This window comes from Vigna umbellata, chromosome 10 (assembly GCF_029865625.1).
Source record: "Vigna umbellata cultivar VRB3 chromosome 10, Vumbellata_1.0, whole genome shotgun sequence".
NCBI classification, from domain to species: domain Eukaryota; kingdom Viridiplantae; phylum Streptophyta; class Magnoliopsida; order Fabales; family Fabaceae; genus Vigna; species Vigna umbellata.
The window spans coordinates 18,122,848-18,139,940 of NC_142174.1; the positions used below are offsets into that span (position 1 = coordinate 18,122,848).

A 17,093-nucleotide genomic window follows, 5' to 3' on the forward strand; every position below is an offset into this window, starting at 1 on the left:
GGAATGTACATTGGATGTTTTGTTCACTTATTAAATCTGAAATAAGGAAATAGAGATTTATGGTTATATGTTAGGTGAAAGTATGAATGGAAGTGTTTGTTTACTGCACTGGAACTTTTGAAATGAATTAATTGGAATTTAGTTATTTAAATTGATGGTGTTATGCTTGATTGTATGAATTCTTGTTTGGCCTCAATGGTATTGAAATTGAGTAGTCTCAATCTGAAATTCATATGTGTTCTGTGGAAATGAATTGGGGGTTTGTTATGAGTTGAAATAATTTATATATACCTTGGAGATGGTTTACAAAGGGATAAAGTAGGATATATGGTTGAATTAAAACTGGGTGTGTGATCTGGAAAAGGTAAGACGTGAATTGAAGGGAGCATGGGGTAATCATTTGCTTTGTATAGTTATTATTGAATTATAAATGGTTTTGTTATAGTCTGAAGATGTGAAATTTGTATGATAGGAAGTGTTCTAGGGGAGAGTAATTGAGTAGGTGGTTGAATCAGTAAGTTTATGTATATTCTGAAATGTGGATGGTATAATAATTTTATTTGTATGATTACATTTTGATGAAAAACAAAGTGATAGGTTTGATGCGGTTGGAATTTGAGTAGTAAGGAATAAATAGGAAAGAATATTATTAAGGAAGTTATGGGTGTAGTGTAAATTGGTATTGATTGAAGTACTTGGAAACAAGTTTTAAAACCAGAAAAATGTTGCTGTTGTATGCTGTTGCTGCCAGAAAAATGTTGATGTTTTCTTTAATTAATTTGAGATTATGGACAAGTAAGTTATAATAAATTAAGTTCCTTTGAAATTTTAAAACTTTATAATTCTTGGACTTTGATGCACTTAAGTGACTCCCGAAATTGGGACGTTACAGCCAACCCTAAACGAAAGTCACATTGAGCAAATGAAGAATGAATTTAGGGATTAGACAGCTTTGTCCAGTTTTTGAGCATTATTGATTGATTTCATCTTATCAAACTACTTACTAAAGTGTAGAGAAGAGAATGGACTCCGTTGTCAATGCAGCAGTGGAAGAGATATGTGGTGGGATTGAAGATGGGATCACTCTTGCAGCCTTATGGGTCAAACTGCAAGGCTCACCCACTCTTTCATCCACCAATCTCCATCTAAATCGCATCGTCAAAAGAGCCATATGGACGAACCTAGTACGCATTCCGGGTCTCCGTTTTGAACCACAACCATCTTCTTCGGAATTAGAGGATGCTGAGAAGCTCAATTTAAAGATCTTTCCTCAATCAAGCCTTGTTGACAACTTTGTTGGTCTGTACGAGTCACAATCACTCCAACATGCCCAAACGCGTGTCCTTCACCTTCTTGCTAATGCTAGAGGCAATGGTATCACTCAAGCTCAGCTTGCTAAACAGTTGCACATTGATGCCAATAACTTCCACTATGTGTTGAGGAGTCTTGAGTGCCAAGGTTTGATTGTTAAGCGCTCTGCGATTGAGAAAAAGAAACAAATCTCCAGTTTCGGTGAATCCAAAAATTACCCGTGTGTAACTACCCATTTAGTATACTTACGTCGCTATGGGAAACAACTTTCCTGTCATCAGAGGTTTGAGTTTGAAATTACTAAATTCAACTCTCCAGATGATGAAGAGGAGGATGCAGATGGAACAACGTTTCAAACAGATGTTCATCTAAAGGATTATTCACCTCAAATGAAAGCTATATGTGACAAACTTGAAAAAGCCAATGGCAAGGTTATTTTTCGTTCAATTCTCTTTATAGTTACCAACCAGACCACTTCATATCATCATCTATGCTCATGTTTTTATTGTGATATATTTCTTCAAGGTTCTTCTCGTGTCGGATATTAAGAAGGATCTTGATTACTGTGGATCGCGTCAAAAACAAAGGGCTTGGAGACAAGTATGTTTTTCTTGACTTTGGACTTACCAAATTATAATTATGTCTTCTGCTATTTCCAGATTGCCTTATTGCTCTTGTGTGACCAGATTTCACAAAGGTTGAAAGCAGATGGTATTTTGGAGCAGTTTGATGCCAAGGTGAATGGCAAGGTTGGTTAGTTTACACACTGTATCATTACTTTTATGTCTTATTTTGATGAATTGTTAGTCTCTGCTGTAGATTACAATTGTCTCTGCGATGTCTTTCCTGGCAAGCATTACAAATCTTCTTCTTCTTCTTCTAGGAAGGAAACTCAACTTATTAGTCACATTATTATGTGAAAAAATAAATAATGAATAAAAAGTCTCATTAAGGGTAAAAACAGATTGTTAGAATTTGCAATGTGTCCTTTTTGCCCTATAATTCTAAGTAGGAAATATTTTTACTATTGCAAGACAAGGATGAATTTGATTAATTCATTGCCTGAAAACATAAAATTTGGTTAAGTTGTGGTTCTGTGCTTTAACAATCTGTATCATTAAGGATAAAAACAGTAAAAACGTATTATTAAGGGTAAAAACAAATGGTTAGAGTTTGCAATAGATTTTTAAGTATGACATTTTTACTGTTGCAAGACAAGAATGAACCTAATTGGTTACTTTCCTGAAAACATAAGATGGGGTTAAGTGGTGGTCTGTTCTTTAATACAATCCTTTCATATAAACATGGCTGTGATGACAAATTCTCCCTATTCTTGTCGTGAGTTAATATTATTGATTGTCTGAGTAACCAAATCTCTTTTTTCACTTATTCTTCAGTCTTTTATATTACTGTAGATTGATATGTTTTATGCCTAATGGTTACACAGTGAAATGATACTCTTCATATCAATTGAACATTTTGTACTTTATACCTTCAGTGGATCAGGCAATTCTTTCCATCTCCCCTTTTAGGCTTAACTTTATATTCTGGGGGTAATCTAAATGTAAGTCTTTAAGTGTTTGCAGATTGAGGCTTGCCTGCGGCTACTTGATCCAATAACTGCTGGATCTGGAAATGAAGATAAAAAGTTGAACTCCGGAAAAACATGTATTGATCAGCATGTGGAGCTTCCCATTGAGCATCAAATTTTTGATATTATTGATGCTGCAGGATCTTGTGGTATCACTTTGAAGGAGGTACAATTTTTATTCTTATATTATCCTATTTGGTAATTGCTGAAAAAGAGAAAGAATAAGCAAAAGTTATATGCGTGGGATTTAAATCTTCTATACCACAAATGTTTTACATTTAACATATAATATCTACTGCTGGACCACCTTTTTCTTTTTGTCTGTCGACTGCAATTCACTTGTGAACACTTTTGACTGAAATGAGCTCCTTGTTCTTTTCATCTTTCTGGCTTCAAGTGAAGATTTTTTTATCATTGCGGCTTCTTTGTGGTGATTCCTTAAATTTGAATATTGCTGCCTTTTCACTAAATATATTGCGTGTTTTCTGTAACAGATTTGTGAGAGGCTTGGGATTGAACTGAAAAAGAACCACATTCGACTTGTAAATTTGTGCTATAGATTTGGAATGAAAGTGAAGGAGGAACAATGCCTAAAATCTAAGACAATTCGAGTTTGGACTTCTAAAAATTTCAACCTTGAACCAGAAGTTGAACTTATTTGCAAGCTTGATGAAAATAAGATTTTAAATCATGTGCCTGACAGTTCAAAAATAATATCTGAATTTGTGGCTTCGACTGCCAGTACAGAACTTGCTGATCAAGCAAAATTGGAAGATATATTAGTTGGTTCAAAATTATCAAGTGTATCTCCTAGAAATACTGAGTCAAACATTGTAGAAACGTCAACAGACTTGCAAGATTTGGTCCTTGATCAAAGAGGTACGACTTCTCACTGCGAATTGGTCTGTTCATCAGTGGATGCAGACAATGCACCATCAGGGGCATTTCCATCTGATGTGTTGAAACCATTTTCTACTGGATCATACAAAAGACATGCAAGTTTATCTTTAAGTGTGGATAACACTAGAAGGGCAAACAGGATACTTGAAAGGCTAAAGGTTTGTCTTTCTTCCCCTTCCTATTACTATTGCACATAAAGTAAATATTTTTTTCCTTAAAATTTATATCCATAGTTCCCAAGTCATTTTTGCATTTTTCCTCATGCAGGATGAAAGATTCATTTTGAAACCTGAACTAAATAGGTGGCTTAATAGCTTTGAGAAGGATAAGTCTACAAAAGTGGATCGCAAGACTATGGACCGAATATTAAGCAAACTTCAAGAACAAGAGCAGGTCAAATGCATAACAGTACATTCGCCTGTTATTTCTGAATATTCCAGGACAAAAGATTGTGTGGTAGTTGTGCATCCATCCATGAATCTATCTCCAGAGTTATTCGATGAAATTCAAGATAGAGTACGATCATTTAATAATTATATTCGCAGGAAAAGTACTTCGCATCAGAAAAATGATGAATTGATACCTGTAATGGAGGATATTCAGAAAAGTCAAAGTGTTATGGTTGCAGATGGGCAGGTTAATAAAGCAGAGGCCATGCGCGTAAATGGATTTGTATTAGCAAAAATGATTCGTGCTAAGCTGCTGCATAGTTATATTTGGGATTGTCTGCATAGGTCAACTGGCCATGTTGATGCTCTATCATCTAAAATATGTGAAAATGAGCTAACTGATACTCCTCTCAGTAGCAGAAAACTATTTTCTCTAGAAGAAGTTATTAAAGAAATGCCAATTGAACTATTCTTACAAGTGGTTGGGTCTACTAGAAAATATGAAGAAATGATTGAAATGTGCAAGATAGGTTTACGTCTGGCTGATCTCCCTCTAGAGGAGTACAAGTGTTTGATGGATGGTCAAGCAAAGGGAAGGCTGTCATTAGTTATTGACATTTTACGGCGATTAAAGGTATGCCTATTGAGTTAAATTGAAGTCTTTGTATTTAATTGGAAAGTTTATATCTTTAGCAATTATTTTTATTTTCCTGGTTCCATCTATTACTGTCTCCGACTGAAGTTGGTGGAGTATTCAATCACTTAACATGCTAGGGTCTAGAGTCAACTTCACCAAATAAAAATTATCAATTCCTTGACATGTTGCAGTCATTATTGGTGGACAAAACTACTTTCTTTTATCTCTCTTAGGGAAAGATTGTGACTGGAAACTTTTTTTTTCCAGTCAAAGTTAAGGATTGTCTTTTTTCTCTCTGTTTTCTATCTCCGTGCTCAGTTAGTTCCTTTCATCCCTACCCTATGTTGCTGTGGTAGGGAGCTGGGAGAGCTACTCAACCAGTGATGTCAGTGCATAATTTGTCACATTTAGCATGCTGATTTTGAGTTTGTGAATTTCCTTTACTACAAATGTTTTCCTGACAAAAGTCTAAAGAGCTTTTTACTCAATTATGTTTTATGTTATGTCCTATGATTTGTGTTTTTATTAAGAGTGAAAGGAAGGGGAAGAAACTAGATAGATTGATGGGTAACCAGTGGTTAATCAGGTATGATTTAAAATACTTATGCATAATGTTTACAGTTGTATATAGATATTAGGAAGTAATTAGACAACTGGATTTTATTTTCTAAAAGATTGAATAATTAACAATATTATTCTGATTTGGTTGGTTTTGGGTTAAAATAAAATCTCTCTTATTTGGTTCTATTCCTTTTTAATATACTTTCCCTTCTGCATTTATTATGTAATTGGCAGCCATGCCTATACTTTTACATTTTTTATTACTCAATATTATACATAAGAATTGTTCTTCCTCCTATTTTTATTACTCTAAAATCACACATACGAATAGAAGCCAACCAGATTACTATTTTATTCACTTGATTGGCTGCACTAGTGTTAAAAATGTTAATGAAATACTTACAAATTCTGAAGTAAAACAAAACCATTTTACTTAACCAGTTGGTTAGGCAGTGCATGTTTGTCACAAACTGATTAACTCAAACTTACTCTGTATTCCTTCTCATGGCTCGTAAAACTTTTATGTATCTGATTTATTCTCAACATGGTTATTTTACTTGTTTTTCATCCCTGCTAAGTTATTTGTACTTTTCACTTTTATTTGAGTGGTTGGCTGTTGATGCTGCAACTTAGTTTTGTTCATCTTGTTTTATGTCATAATCTACTTACTGTATTTAGAATAAGTTTGTTCTTCTTTTCTCCTACGTTCAATCAAGTTTCTGAAAGATGAAGAGCTGCTAATTACCAATTATAGGAAAAAGTTAACAGAAATAAGTAAGATTGCCATTTAATTTAAAATTTTATTGATGCATGCTTGATGTGAATTTGTTTGTGTAGTTGATTCACATGGTAACTGATTTGAAATCTAGAGATGGAATCAAAACCCCTCATACTCACACCATGGAGCTTAGGCCTTATATTGAGGAACCCATTTCAAATGATGCAGCATCCTTAAATTTTATATCTCTTGATCTTCGACCAAGAGTCAGACATGATTTTACTTTGTCTAATAGAGATGCAGTCAATGAATATTGGAAAACATTGGAGTATCACTATGCTACTGCTGATCGAAAAGCTGCTTTATATGCATTTCCTGGATCTGTGGTCCATGAGGTAACCTACAAGTTTATCTTCGGTGCCCAATTTCAATATTTCTCAATTTTAATGCCTTATTTCTTAACCAATATTATATTTTGATATCATGGTATCAGTTCAAACTCTGAATATAGGAATTGTTTATTGTTAGCTTTTCCGCTTCCGTTCATGGGCATCTACTCATGTTATGACAGCAGAACAACGTGCTGAGCTTTTAAAGCATGTAACGAAGGATAATTTCAGTGAAAAAATTTCATATAGGGACTCCGAGAAGATTGCTAAAGATTTGAATCTTACCATGGAGCAGGTTAGTTTGTTTCAAGTTGTAGACTTGGTTTTGTTGTTTATCCCTTTTGGAAAGGCAAATGCAATCAGTTTCAATCTCCCCCCCACTCCCCCCTTATAAAAATTCAGTATTATAGGTGAGTATATCCTTGAGGATATAATATCATTTTGCGCTTTCCTTAATGTGTTTATCACTTTAATACGTTTCTCCCAAAATAGTATTATTTTTCATTTATCTAAGAAAGCAAGATTGTGTAGTTGTAGTTGACTAGAAACCTGCAGGAAATTAACTGGATGAAATTTCTCAAACACTTCGTTTCTTGATTTTGTTGCTGCTTATAGTTTGAGACAGTCTGGTATTATGCTGAAAACTGTAAATAGAAATGAACTCTCAGAATTTAAAACTTTTTAAATGAGAAAAGTGATTTTTATTTTTATTTTATGGTAAAATTTCAACTCATTGTATTGTTACCACTGTTTCAATATGAGTGACTCTTGAAAATCTTTCCTATTACTACCACTTATAGGTACATAGCATGTTTTCAAGCAAGCGTCGTCGCCATTTTGTTAATCAGTTTAAAGATGATGAGAAAGAGGATACTTCACCTGAAGGCATGGGTAATTCTTCTTGTCGTAGGAAAGTCAAATCCACTGATCTCAGGCCCACAAAACATGCCAGAATTGATGCATTAACTGATGTTGTGGACATGCACATTGAAGAATCACCTAATTTGGACGTGAACTTAGGAGACTGTGCCACAGATATGCAAGAATTTGAGGAAAGTGTGCCTGAAGGCTGTACCCCCTTCATTAACCAGTGTGTCAACAAAATGAAGCCAACACGTCATAGAAGATTCATTTGGTCAGACAAAACAGATAGGTAAGAGAAATTTTAGGGACCTTGCTAAATCTAAGTGACATTTATTTTAGTTTAGATTAGGTGTGGAAATAATGGCTCTCTGAAGTTGGACCATTTATATATTATAGCCAAATTGAATGAAATAAGTCAGCTCTTTTTCTTGCTTAAATTTTTAGTTTGTTCTGAATTTATAAATATGATGTCTGTATGGTCTTATTTTGTTAGCATTATTAGTGGAACCGTAATGCAAACATGCAAACCTAAATCAAAAGGGAGTTCTTTGTCGTGTGTATTTTTGTGATAACTTCTTACAAAAACTATTGTGACTCTAATTGATGTGGAATAGTTATTTTAAGAACTGTGATTAACTTGCAAAGGATAAAAACTAAAGAAATTACTTATAATTGATATTAGTACTGATTTTATGAAACAATTTTTTATTAACCAGAACATTTTCTAAAAAAAATGGCTTCAACTATAATGTATAAATAGCATCAAAGTGTCAAGGATTAGTATTTAATAATATAACAAGTACTTTTCTCCCCAGTCTGTGTCCATTCTATTATTCTGTAAGTTTGGCATATTTACTGTATTTCAGATTATTAGTTGTCTGTCTCTCCTGTAAGGCTATAAATATATCATTATTATACTTGTGGTCTGATTATGTATGATTTTATGTCATTTCAGGCAGTTGGTGATCCAATATGTTAAACACCGTGCTGTTCTTGGTGCCAAATATCATCGTGTAGATTGGACGTTGATTTCTGATCTACCAACTTCTCCAAGTGCTTGTATGAGAAGAATGAATTTGTTGAATGCTAACTTGGGATTTAGGAAAGCAGTGAATAAACTCTGTAACATACTTAGTGAACGATATGCAAAACATCTGCAGAAGTCCCAGAACATCTCCTTAAACTCAGATGAATGCAAAGAGTTTGTGCGTTCTCAATCCTGTAGAGGTATCTCAAATAATTCTAGTCCAGATGTTGAAATTCAAATGAGAAGTCTAAATAGAGAAGCTTGGGATGACTTTGAGAACAAAAATATCAAGAAAGCCCTTGAGGAGATTCTTCACTGCAAGATGATGGCTAAGCTGGATGCCTCTTCCCAAAAGGGCCAATTGCAATATGAAGGGTGCTCAGATATAAATGTGAACGCTGATGGCCATGTAATTCTCTAAGACTTTAACAACAGTTGGGTCAAGTCATTGATTCTGAGTATCTAAAAAAGACTTAACATATTTCTTGCTGAATCTTGTATTTAAGTTTTAATTTCATTATTTTCCTTTTGCTTTCTTCTCTTTATCCTTCTTGGATGAATCTTTTTCCCTTCTTTTAATAATTTATGGTCTACAGTCATCAGGTATTCTGAAATCTGTCTGACACACCAACTAAAAAATCTTTTTTGGACAGGAATCTCAAGAAAATGAAGAAAGTACATCAGCTATTCCTTGTGAAATTGTTCAGAGTCATGATGGGAAGGCCCATTTGCTTTCCTCCCAAAGATCACATCGTCGTCGTCGACTTGATAAAAAATTTACTAGGTTTCTGAATAATATGGCTAATGTTTATGGACAAGTAAATGAATCATTGGCTATTTCAAATGCTGTAGAGTTATTTAAACTTGTTTTCTTAAGCACCTCAAGTGGTCCTCAGCCACCAAATTTACTAGCAGACATTCTTCGGCGATATTCAGAACATGATCTATTTGCTGCTTTTAACTATCTTAGAGAGAAAAAAATTATGGTAAGGTGTTCTAAATCTCATTGGTTTTATTAAATGCATCATATATAAATTTGATGTTTATGTACTTGTCTTTGTGCTGTTAGTTAATGTAGTCATCTTTACATCGGTCATCTTGTGAAATAGAAATAAGCCTGGTAATGCATATACTGATTATTATCTTTCCCTATAATTTTGCCCATATTTTACAAATTATATTCTGAACGCTTCATCATGAAATGTTTGTAGGTGTGTAAACTGACATAACCAAACTCTAAAACCTGTTGTAAATAAGTGATCTTTATTTTACTAAAAAGTTGCAGCTTAACCTGTTAAAAATGAAATGTAACGTGGTTATATTTTTCAAGGTGGCTTCTAATAAAATCTTGTGTCAGTGTTAACTTAATTTGGTGAGAAAATGTTTGTACTCTTGTTAGTATTAAAATTAAGCCCATGAAATGAGAGATAAGCACAAGTATACCTCTTATTAACTCTTACTGAATTTTAGCTAATTAAGAAATTAATTCCTGTATGTTAAACTTAGAATTGGATTCCATTCTATTGAATGCAGTACAGATTATAAATATACACATTGTTAGGATATTTACTCTAATTATCATGATTATATTGTGTCTAGGGTTATCCTATTTATCATGATTATATTGTGTCTAGGATTACCTAATTATCATGATTATATTGTGTCTAGGGTTACCCTATTTATCATGATTATATTGTGTCTAGGGTTACCCATGTTAGGAGGTTGAGAGTGTATGAGAGAAGAAAGAAATATTAATAGCCTAACTGCCTTGGCAGTTAGGAAAAACAAAAATTGACTTGGTATAAATAGCTTTTGAATAACGGTTGGAGGGGTCTTTGATTGATTGTAGTTTCTAACAGGAATTGTTATCCTGTAAGGGGGAGGTTAGGATCTCAGTGTTCTTTGTACATTTCATTCTGGTTACTCTTAATACAAGAAGAGGCATTTCAGTAGTTGGTGTGTGTTTTTGGTACGTTTATTGTTGATTGAGAAGGTTTCTTGAGTAGAAACCTATCAATTTGGTCCGACCTGCCGGATCCAAATTGGGTGCGAAGCGAAGAATGGAGGGAAGCACAGAGGGGCGATTGGAGGCTCTGGAGATTACGATGGAAGTGATGAAGGCAGAATCTGCCGCAGTGCGCGGGGACATGCAAAAACTAATGAGGATGATGGGGGCGCGGGCTCACAACAACGAAGGACCATCAGGGGGAAGTCAGGCTTTTGTAAACGGGAACCAACGATAGGCTTCCGTAAACGGGAACCAGCGACGGTGCGAGGAAGATATTGAAGGGAGAGTGGGTGGCGATCATGGTGGGACCTGAACCCACGATCACAGTGGCGATCACCAGGAGGTATAGAGTAATTGGAGGAAAAGGGTGGACTTACCCACGTTCGAAGGGCTGGAACCACTCAATTGGATCAATTGGGCGGAACGGTTTTTTGATATTCAGAAAGTGGTGGAGGAAGAGAAGGTGGAACTCGCGTACATAAGCATGGAGGGCAGCGTTGGGTATTGGTTCAAGTTTTGGAAAGAAAAGGCCAAGAATTGTTCTTGGGAGGGCCTTAAAGCAGCCATGATTAGCCGGTTTGGAGGTGGATTTCGTGGGCCGGTGTTTGAACGACTGGCGACGCTGCGATAGGAGGACACCGTGGAAGATTATGTCCGACAGTTTGAAATATTGGTGGGGCAAGCCCGTGGCGTATCGGAGGAGCAGGTGCTGGGATATTTCCTCGCCGGATTGCATGAGGACATTAAGGGGCAGGTTCGATCCACGATCTGCAAGAGCTGACAATGGCAATGAGCATCGCGAGAGACGTGGAGGACGCCATGCGTGGAGCGAGAGGGAGAAGTTGGAATGCGACCAAGAATTCGCAATCTTTGGGACGAGCGATCGGGGCAGTGACAAGAAACAAAATCAGTCGCCTTAATCCGAGTCGACCGAGCGGGGCAGAAAGCGTAGGATCAGTGAGAAGAGAAGGAGTCACAACGAACGGTAACACTAGACTGACCGGTAACACTAGATCGAACGGTAGAGCGACAATAGAAGCCGAACAGTAAGGAACCTGCCCTATCCTGAGTTCCTGAAGAGAAGAGAAGAGGGGCGATGTTTTTGGTGTGGGGGACCATTCGCACCCGGTCATCATTGTCCAGAAAGGAGCCTGCAAGTGGTACTATTAGCAGAGGATGAAGAGGGCAATGAAGAGGGAATGACTGAGCGGGATAAAGGAATGACCAAACGGGATGAGGGAATGACCAACGGGAGGAGAAAGTAACCGAACGGGAACATAGGCAAATGGAATTGTCGGCCTTTTCGGCCAAAGGCTTAACCCAGCCAAAGACCATGAAGTTGCAGGGAAAGATTGGGGAGAGAAAGGTGTTGGTGCTGATAGATAGTGGTGCCAACCATAATTTTATTAATAAGGGTTTGGTAGCCGATCTGGGTTTGCAAGTTAAGGAGACATCCCCTTATCAGGTGAGTCTGGGGGATGGTCAGAGGAAGACGACCCGTGGATATTGTGAGAAGGTTCTAATCACCTTAGAAGAAGCCGTAGTAGAGGAGAGATTTCTTTTGTTCAAATTGGGAGGAGTGGACGTCATTCTAGGAGTGGAGTGGTTAGCAAAACTGGGCGAAGTGATGCTGAATTGGGGAGAAATGACAATGGTCAATAGTCAGGAAGGGAAGAAGGTGAGGATCAGAGAGGATCCTACCTTGGCTAGGCTGGTGATTGAACCTAAAGCTTTATTGAAGTTGACAGAGGTGGAAATTTTGACCCTGGTGTGGGATTTGAGTCAGGCCGACAAGGTAGAAGATAAGAAAGGGCATAGAGAGTTGTCAGAGGAGAAAAAAAGGGAGTTGGAAGAGATTTTGAAGTTACACTCGGGGGTTTTTCAGGAGGTGAATGGGTTGCCTCCCGAACGGGGAATGGTACAGTTTGTGTTGGTTTAATAGCCTAACTGCCTTGGTAGTTAGGAAAAGCGGGAATTGACTTGGTATAAATAGCTTTTGAATAACTGTTGGAGGGGTCTTTGGTTGATTGTAGTTTCTAACAGGAATTGTTATCCTGTAAGGGGGAGGTTAGGCTCTCAGTGTTCTCTATACATTTCATTCTAGCTACTGTTAATACAAGAAGAGGCATTTCAGTAGTTGGTGTGTGTTTTTGGTACGTTTATTGTTGATTGAGAAGGTTATAGCGATTCGCCTTGGACCACTCGGCAACTCTCGATCGGCCTGGGTTATAGCGATTGGCCGCGGACTGCTCGACGACTCCCGATCAGCCTGGGTTATAGCAATTCGCCTCAGACCGCTCGACAACTCTCGATTGGCCTGGGTTTTAGCGATTGGCCTCGGACCGTGTCACCTCACCGCTCGTTCGTCTCCAAGTCGACTGGTCTTCTAACCCGCTCTCGTTCCCCACCTTTGCGCCTCCCTAGAACTCCTCAACATCCCTTGCGATCCCATCGCCACCATCAATTCCTGCGGGTCATGCGGTCTGATTCTGGATGTCCTCTTGCAATCCCGCAAGAAAATATCTTAATAGCTGCTCGTCTGACACCCGCTTCGTTCGACCCGCCAATATCTTGAAGTCTTGTACATACTCGTCCACCGTCCCTGTCTGTTTCAATGCCGCCAAACGATCAACAATGATTCCAAACCTTATCACCAGAGGGTTGAAGGAGTAAGGGGTATTTAAACTTTCCTTGACCTCGACTCATAAGCAATGTGAGACTATTGGGTATACTAAAACATAAGCCCCCAATTGAGGTCTAAGGGGAAGGGGGGTTCATCTCCCAATGGATGACTAAGGGAAATCATTTTCGTTCCCTACAGACGCCGCCAATGTTTCGACAACAAGTCTGATGAGATACACTGCATTCGGGGCATTGTTTGCTTTGAAGTCTGGAGTTTTGTAATGGTTTTTTCTTTAAAAGGAATCACGGAAGGTTGAAGGAGGAAGAAGTATTTGAACTTCCCTTGGTCCTGACTCCTAACAATGTGAGACTAGTGGGTGTACATATTGCTTATGTGTCTATCTCAGTTCAAATTGTCTGTTTTCTTACAAATCCTCTACCTAAGTCTGATTATTTTCATTAGGGGCAAAGTAAAGGTTTTGAAATCCTCTCAAATCTGAGTTTGTCGATGGAGTAATAGAATAATAGAGAAGAGTAAAAATCTTGTCTGTAAACTGGGTGGTCTTTGCCACATCAACTAGTTAGTTAGCTATTATTATATTTTCTGTTAGCATAGTTTGTTAGACAACTGGTTTTCTGTTTGTAACCTGAGTGGCCTTTGTCACTACAGCATGTTTGTTAGCCATTCTGTTAAATTTTTTGCTAGCACAGTTTGTTAGACAAGTGGTTTTCTATTAGCTGATTAGTATTGGTCTTCTATTAGTCGGTTGTTAGGTTATCTTTCATTGCAAGCTTCATTGATTTATGTATCATGATTTTGTTAGGTTGAGAATGACAAGAAATAAACACACAAGTTATAGTTTTTGTTAGATGTTAAGTTGTGTGTTTCTGTTAATTGGGCTTAGCCCATTCTGTATTTAGGGTTTAACCCTTATCTTACATTATAAATAAACTACCCTATGTGTATGCTAAACACATAAGGGAGATTTCTCCTAATCTTCTTCACTATATTTAACATGGTATCTAGAGCACAGGAATAGTTCCAGTCAACTCCACGGTCTCCGGCACCATCACTGCCGCTGTTGTCGCAATCGCCGCCGCTGCCGTCGCCACCGTCGCCGCCGCCGTCGCCGCCGCCGCCGCCGGAGTTCCAGAATCGACCGGCGACCACACCATCGGAAGCGTCTCGGCCGGGCGACCACCGTCGTACGAAGATCGCGGCGAACGGACCTCTCACGCGCCTCCACGCGCCGCCGCAAAAGTCGCCGCTGCCGCCGCTGCCGCCGCGCGTGCCGGCGCGTCGCCGGAGCTTTCTGCCGCCGATCAGCACCGCCGTGATCGCCTCCTCGCCCTCTTTCTGGATCTGTGGTCGTTGCGTCAATCGGAGCATTTTGAATTTTTAGGGTTTCTCCCTCTCCATGGCTGTCCACCTTGATGATCGGAGTCGGTCTCGCCAACCAGGCCCAAAATGTGACCACTGTGGCAAGCTAGGCCACAAAATTGATAGATGTTATGCACTTCATGGACGTCCTCTTCGACCTATAGCAATGGCTAATTCTGATCCACCTCCCCGATCACCGTCTGCAGACCATCCTACTTCATCAAATACCATGAATAACCCTTTACTCTTTCAGGAATTTCTCAGATGGTATGAGGACCGTCAGCACTCTAGTTCCACTACATCTGCTTCTGTTACACGCACAGGTACTCCTTTTGTCGGTCTGACTCACTCTCTCGGATCTTGGGTCCTTGACTCAGGTGCCACCGATCATATCACTGGTAACAAGTCCTTGTTTTCTTCCTTGTCATGTCCGGCTAATTTACCTTCGGTAACGATGGCTGATGGGTCTCGAGTCTCATCTCATGGTATTGGTACTGTTCATATTTTTCCATCCATATCCATTGATAATGTACTTTATGTCCCTGGGTCTCCTTTTAACTTATTGTCCGTAAGTCGTCTAACTCGTTCCCTTAATTGTGTTATTTCATTTACCAAAGATTCTGTTTGGTTGCAGGACCGGAGTTCGAAACACATGATTGGCACAGGATGTGAGTCTCATGGCCTATATCATCTCAGCCCTTCTCCACATGCTGGCGTAATCATGGAGTCACCATCCCTTCTTCATGCTCAGTTAGGTCATCCCAGTCTTGCCAAACTGCAGCAACTTGTTCCGAGTCTGTCCAAATTATCAAGTTTGTCGTGTGAGTCTTGTCAGTTAGGTAAACATACTCGTAGTTCCTTTCCTCGTAGTGTTTCACAACGAGCGTCATCCCCCTTTTCATTGGTTCATTCTGATATTTGGGGACCTAGTCGTGTTAAGTCAACTTTAGGATTTCAGTATTTTGTTACCTTCATTGATGACTATTCCAGATGTACTTGGTTGTTTCTCATGAAGAATCGTTCTGAGTTGTTTTCTATTTTTCAAACTTTTTTCAATGAAATAAAAACTCAGTTTGGGGTTTCTATTCGCACTTTACGTAGTGATAATGGTCGTGAATACCTTTCTCAACAGTTTAAACATTTTATGGCTTCTCATGGCATTCTTCACCAAACCTCATGTGCTTATACCCCTCAACAAAATGGGGTGGCTGAGCGCAAGAATAGACACCTTATTGAAACAACTCGTACCCTTCTCATTCATGGTCAAGTACCCTCACGTTTTTGGGGTGATGCTGTTCTCACGGCATGTTATCTTATCAACCGCATGCCATCTTCCGTCCTAGCAAACAAAATCCCTCATTCTATATTATTTCCTCAAGACCCTCTACATCCATTACCTCTTAGAGTTTTTGGGTCTACATGTTTTGTTCATGATTTTAGTCCTGGTCTTGATAAGTTATCTCCTAGGTCTCACAAATGTGTCTTCTTAGGATTTCCACGGTCACAAAAGGGCTATAAGTGTTTTTCCCCTTCCCTCAATCGTCATTTTATCTCTGCTGATGTCACTTTTGATGAATCTTCTTTTTACTTTACACATTTATCTTCTAGTTCTGTACCTCTCCCTGTTACTGTTGATATTCCTCTTATCTGTGATCCTCCTGGTGATGCTCCACCCATTTTGTCTCCTTCTTTAGACTCTCATTCACCACAGGATCGTCCTTCACCACCACCCCTTCAGGTTTATCGTCGCCGCAATTGTCTCCCTCATGACTCACTTCCAGTGCCGCCTCCTGTGTCTCCTCCGGCTCCAGCAACTGAGTCTGACTTGCCTATTGCCCTCCGTAAAGGTATACGCTCTACCCGTAACCCTTCCCCCCATTATACTGTTCTTAATTACAACAGATTATCTCCATCTTTTTATACTTGTCTCTCATCCATTTCTTCTGTGTCAATTCCCAAATCTGTGAGTGATGCCTTAACTCATCCTGGTTGGCGTCAAGCTATGATGGATGAATTAAGTGCTTTACAGGACAGTGGAACTTGGGAGCTGGTCCAATTACCATCTGGAAAGTCTGTTGTTGGTTGCAGGTGGGTGTATGCTATCAAGGTTGGTCCTGATGGCACGATTGATCGTCTGAAAGCTCGACTGGTTGCCAAAGGCTACACACAGATTTTTGGTTTGGATTATGGTGATACTTTTTCTCCAGTGGCAAAAATGACCTCTGTTCGCCTCTTCATTGCCATGGCCGCTCTTCGACAATGGCCTCTTTACCAACTTGATGTCAAAAATGCTTTCCTAAATGGTGATTTGCATGAAGAAATTTATATGGAGCAACCGCCTGGCTTTGTTGCTCAGGGGGAGTCATCTGGATTGGTATGTCGGCTTCGCAAATCCTTATATGGCCTAAAACAGTCTCCTCGGGCCTGGTTTGGTAAATTCAGTTGTGTTGTTCAACAATTTGGTATGTCTCGCAGTGAAGCGGATCATTCAGTGTTCTATCGCCACTCGAGTGCTGGATGTATCTACTTAATAGTGTATGTCGATGATATTGTTCTCACAGGAAGCGACTATCTTGGCATCTCTCAGATGAAACAACACCTTTGTCATCATTTTCAAACCAAAGATCTTGGCAAACTCCGGTACTTTTTGGGTATTGAAGTAGCACAATCCAATGATGGTATTGTCATATCTCAG

At 38.7% G+C, this 17,093-nt stretch overlaps 1 protein-coding gene across 2 annotated transcripts in view; it reads left to right on the forward strand.

The window, feature by feature from the left end:
• The window catches only part of LOC124843955 (B-block binding subunit of TFIIIC), a 28,689-nt gene that overhangs the window by 1,139 nt on the left and 10,457 nt on the right, over positions 1-17,093 (forward strand). Inside the window, exons 2-12 of one of the 2 annotated variants that reach the window (XM_047320794.2) lie at positions 1,010-1,742; positions 1,837-1,911; positions 1,998-2,060; positions 2,898-3,068; positions 3,397-3,960; positions 4,070-4,825; positions 6,227-6,502; positions 6,636-6,791; positions 7,297-7,649; positions 8,316-8,796; positions 9,041-9,373. In XM_047320794.2, the coding sequence (XP_047176750.2) occupies positions 1,023-1,742; positions 1,837-1,911; positions 1,998-2,060; positions 2,898-3,068; positions 3,397-3,960; positions 4,070-4,825; positions 6,227-6,502; positions 6,636-6,791; positions 7,297-7,649; positions 8,316-8,796; positions 9,041-9,373 (3,948 nt within the window). In that variant the 5' untranslated portion in view covers positions 1,010-1,022. The remainder of the gene's footprint in view (positions 1-1,009; positions 1,743-1,836; positions 1,912-1,997; positions 2,061-2,897; positions 3,069-3,396; positions 3,961-4,069; positions 4,826-6,226; positions 6,503-6,635; positions 6,792-7,296; positions 7,650-8,315; positions 8,797-9,040; positions 9,374-17,093) is intronic. The other variant, XM_088100502.1, reaches the window with a different exon arrangement.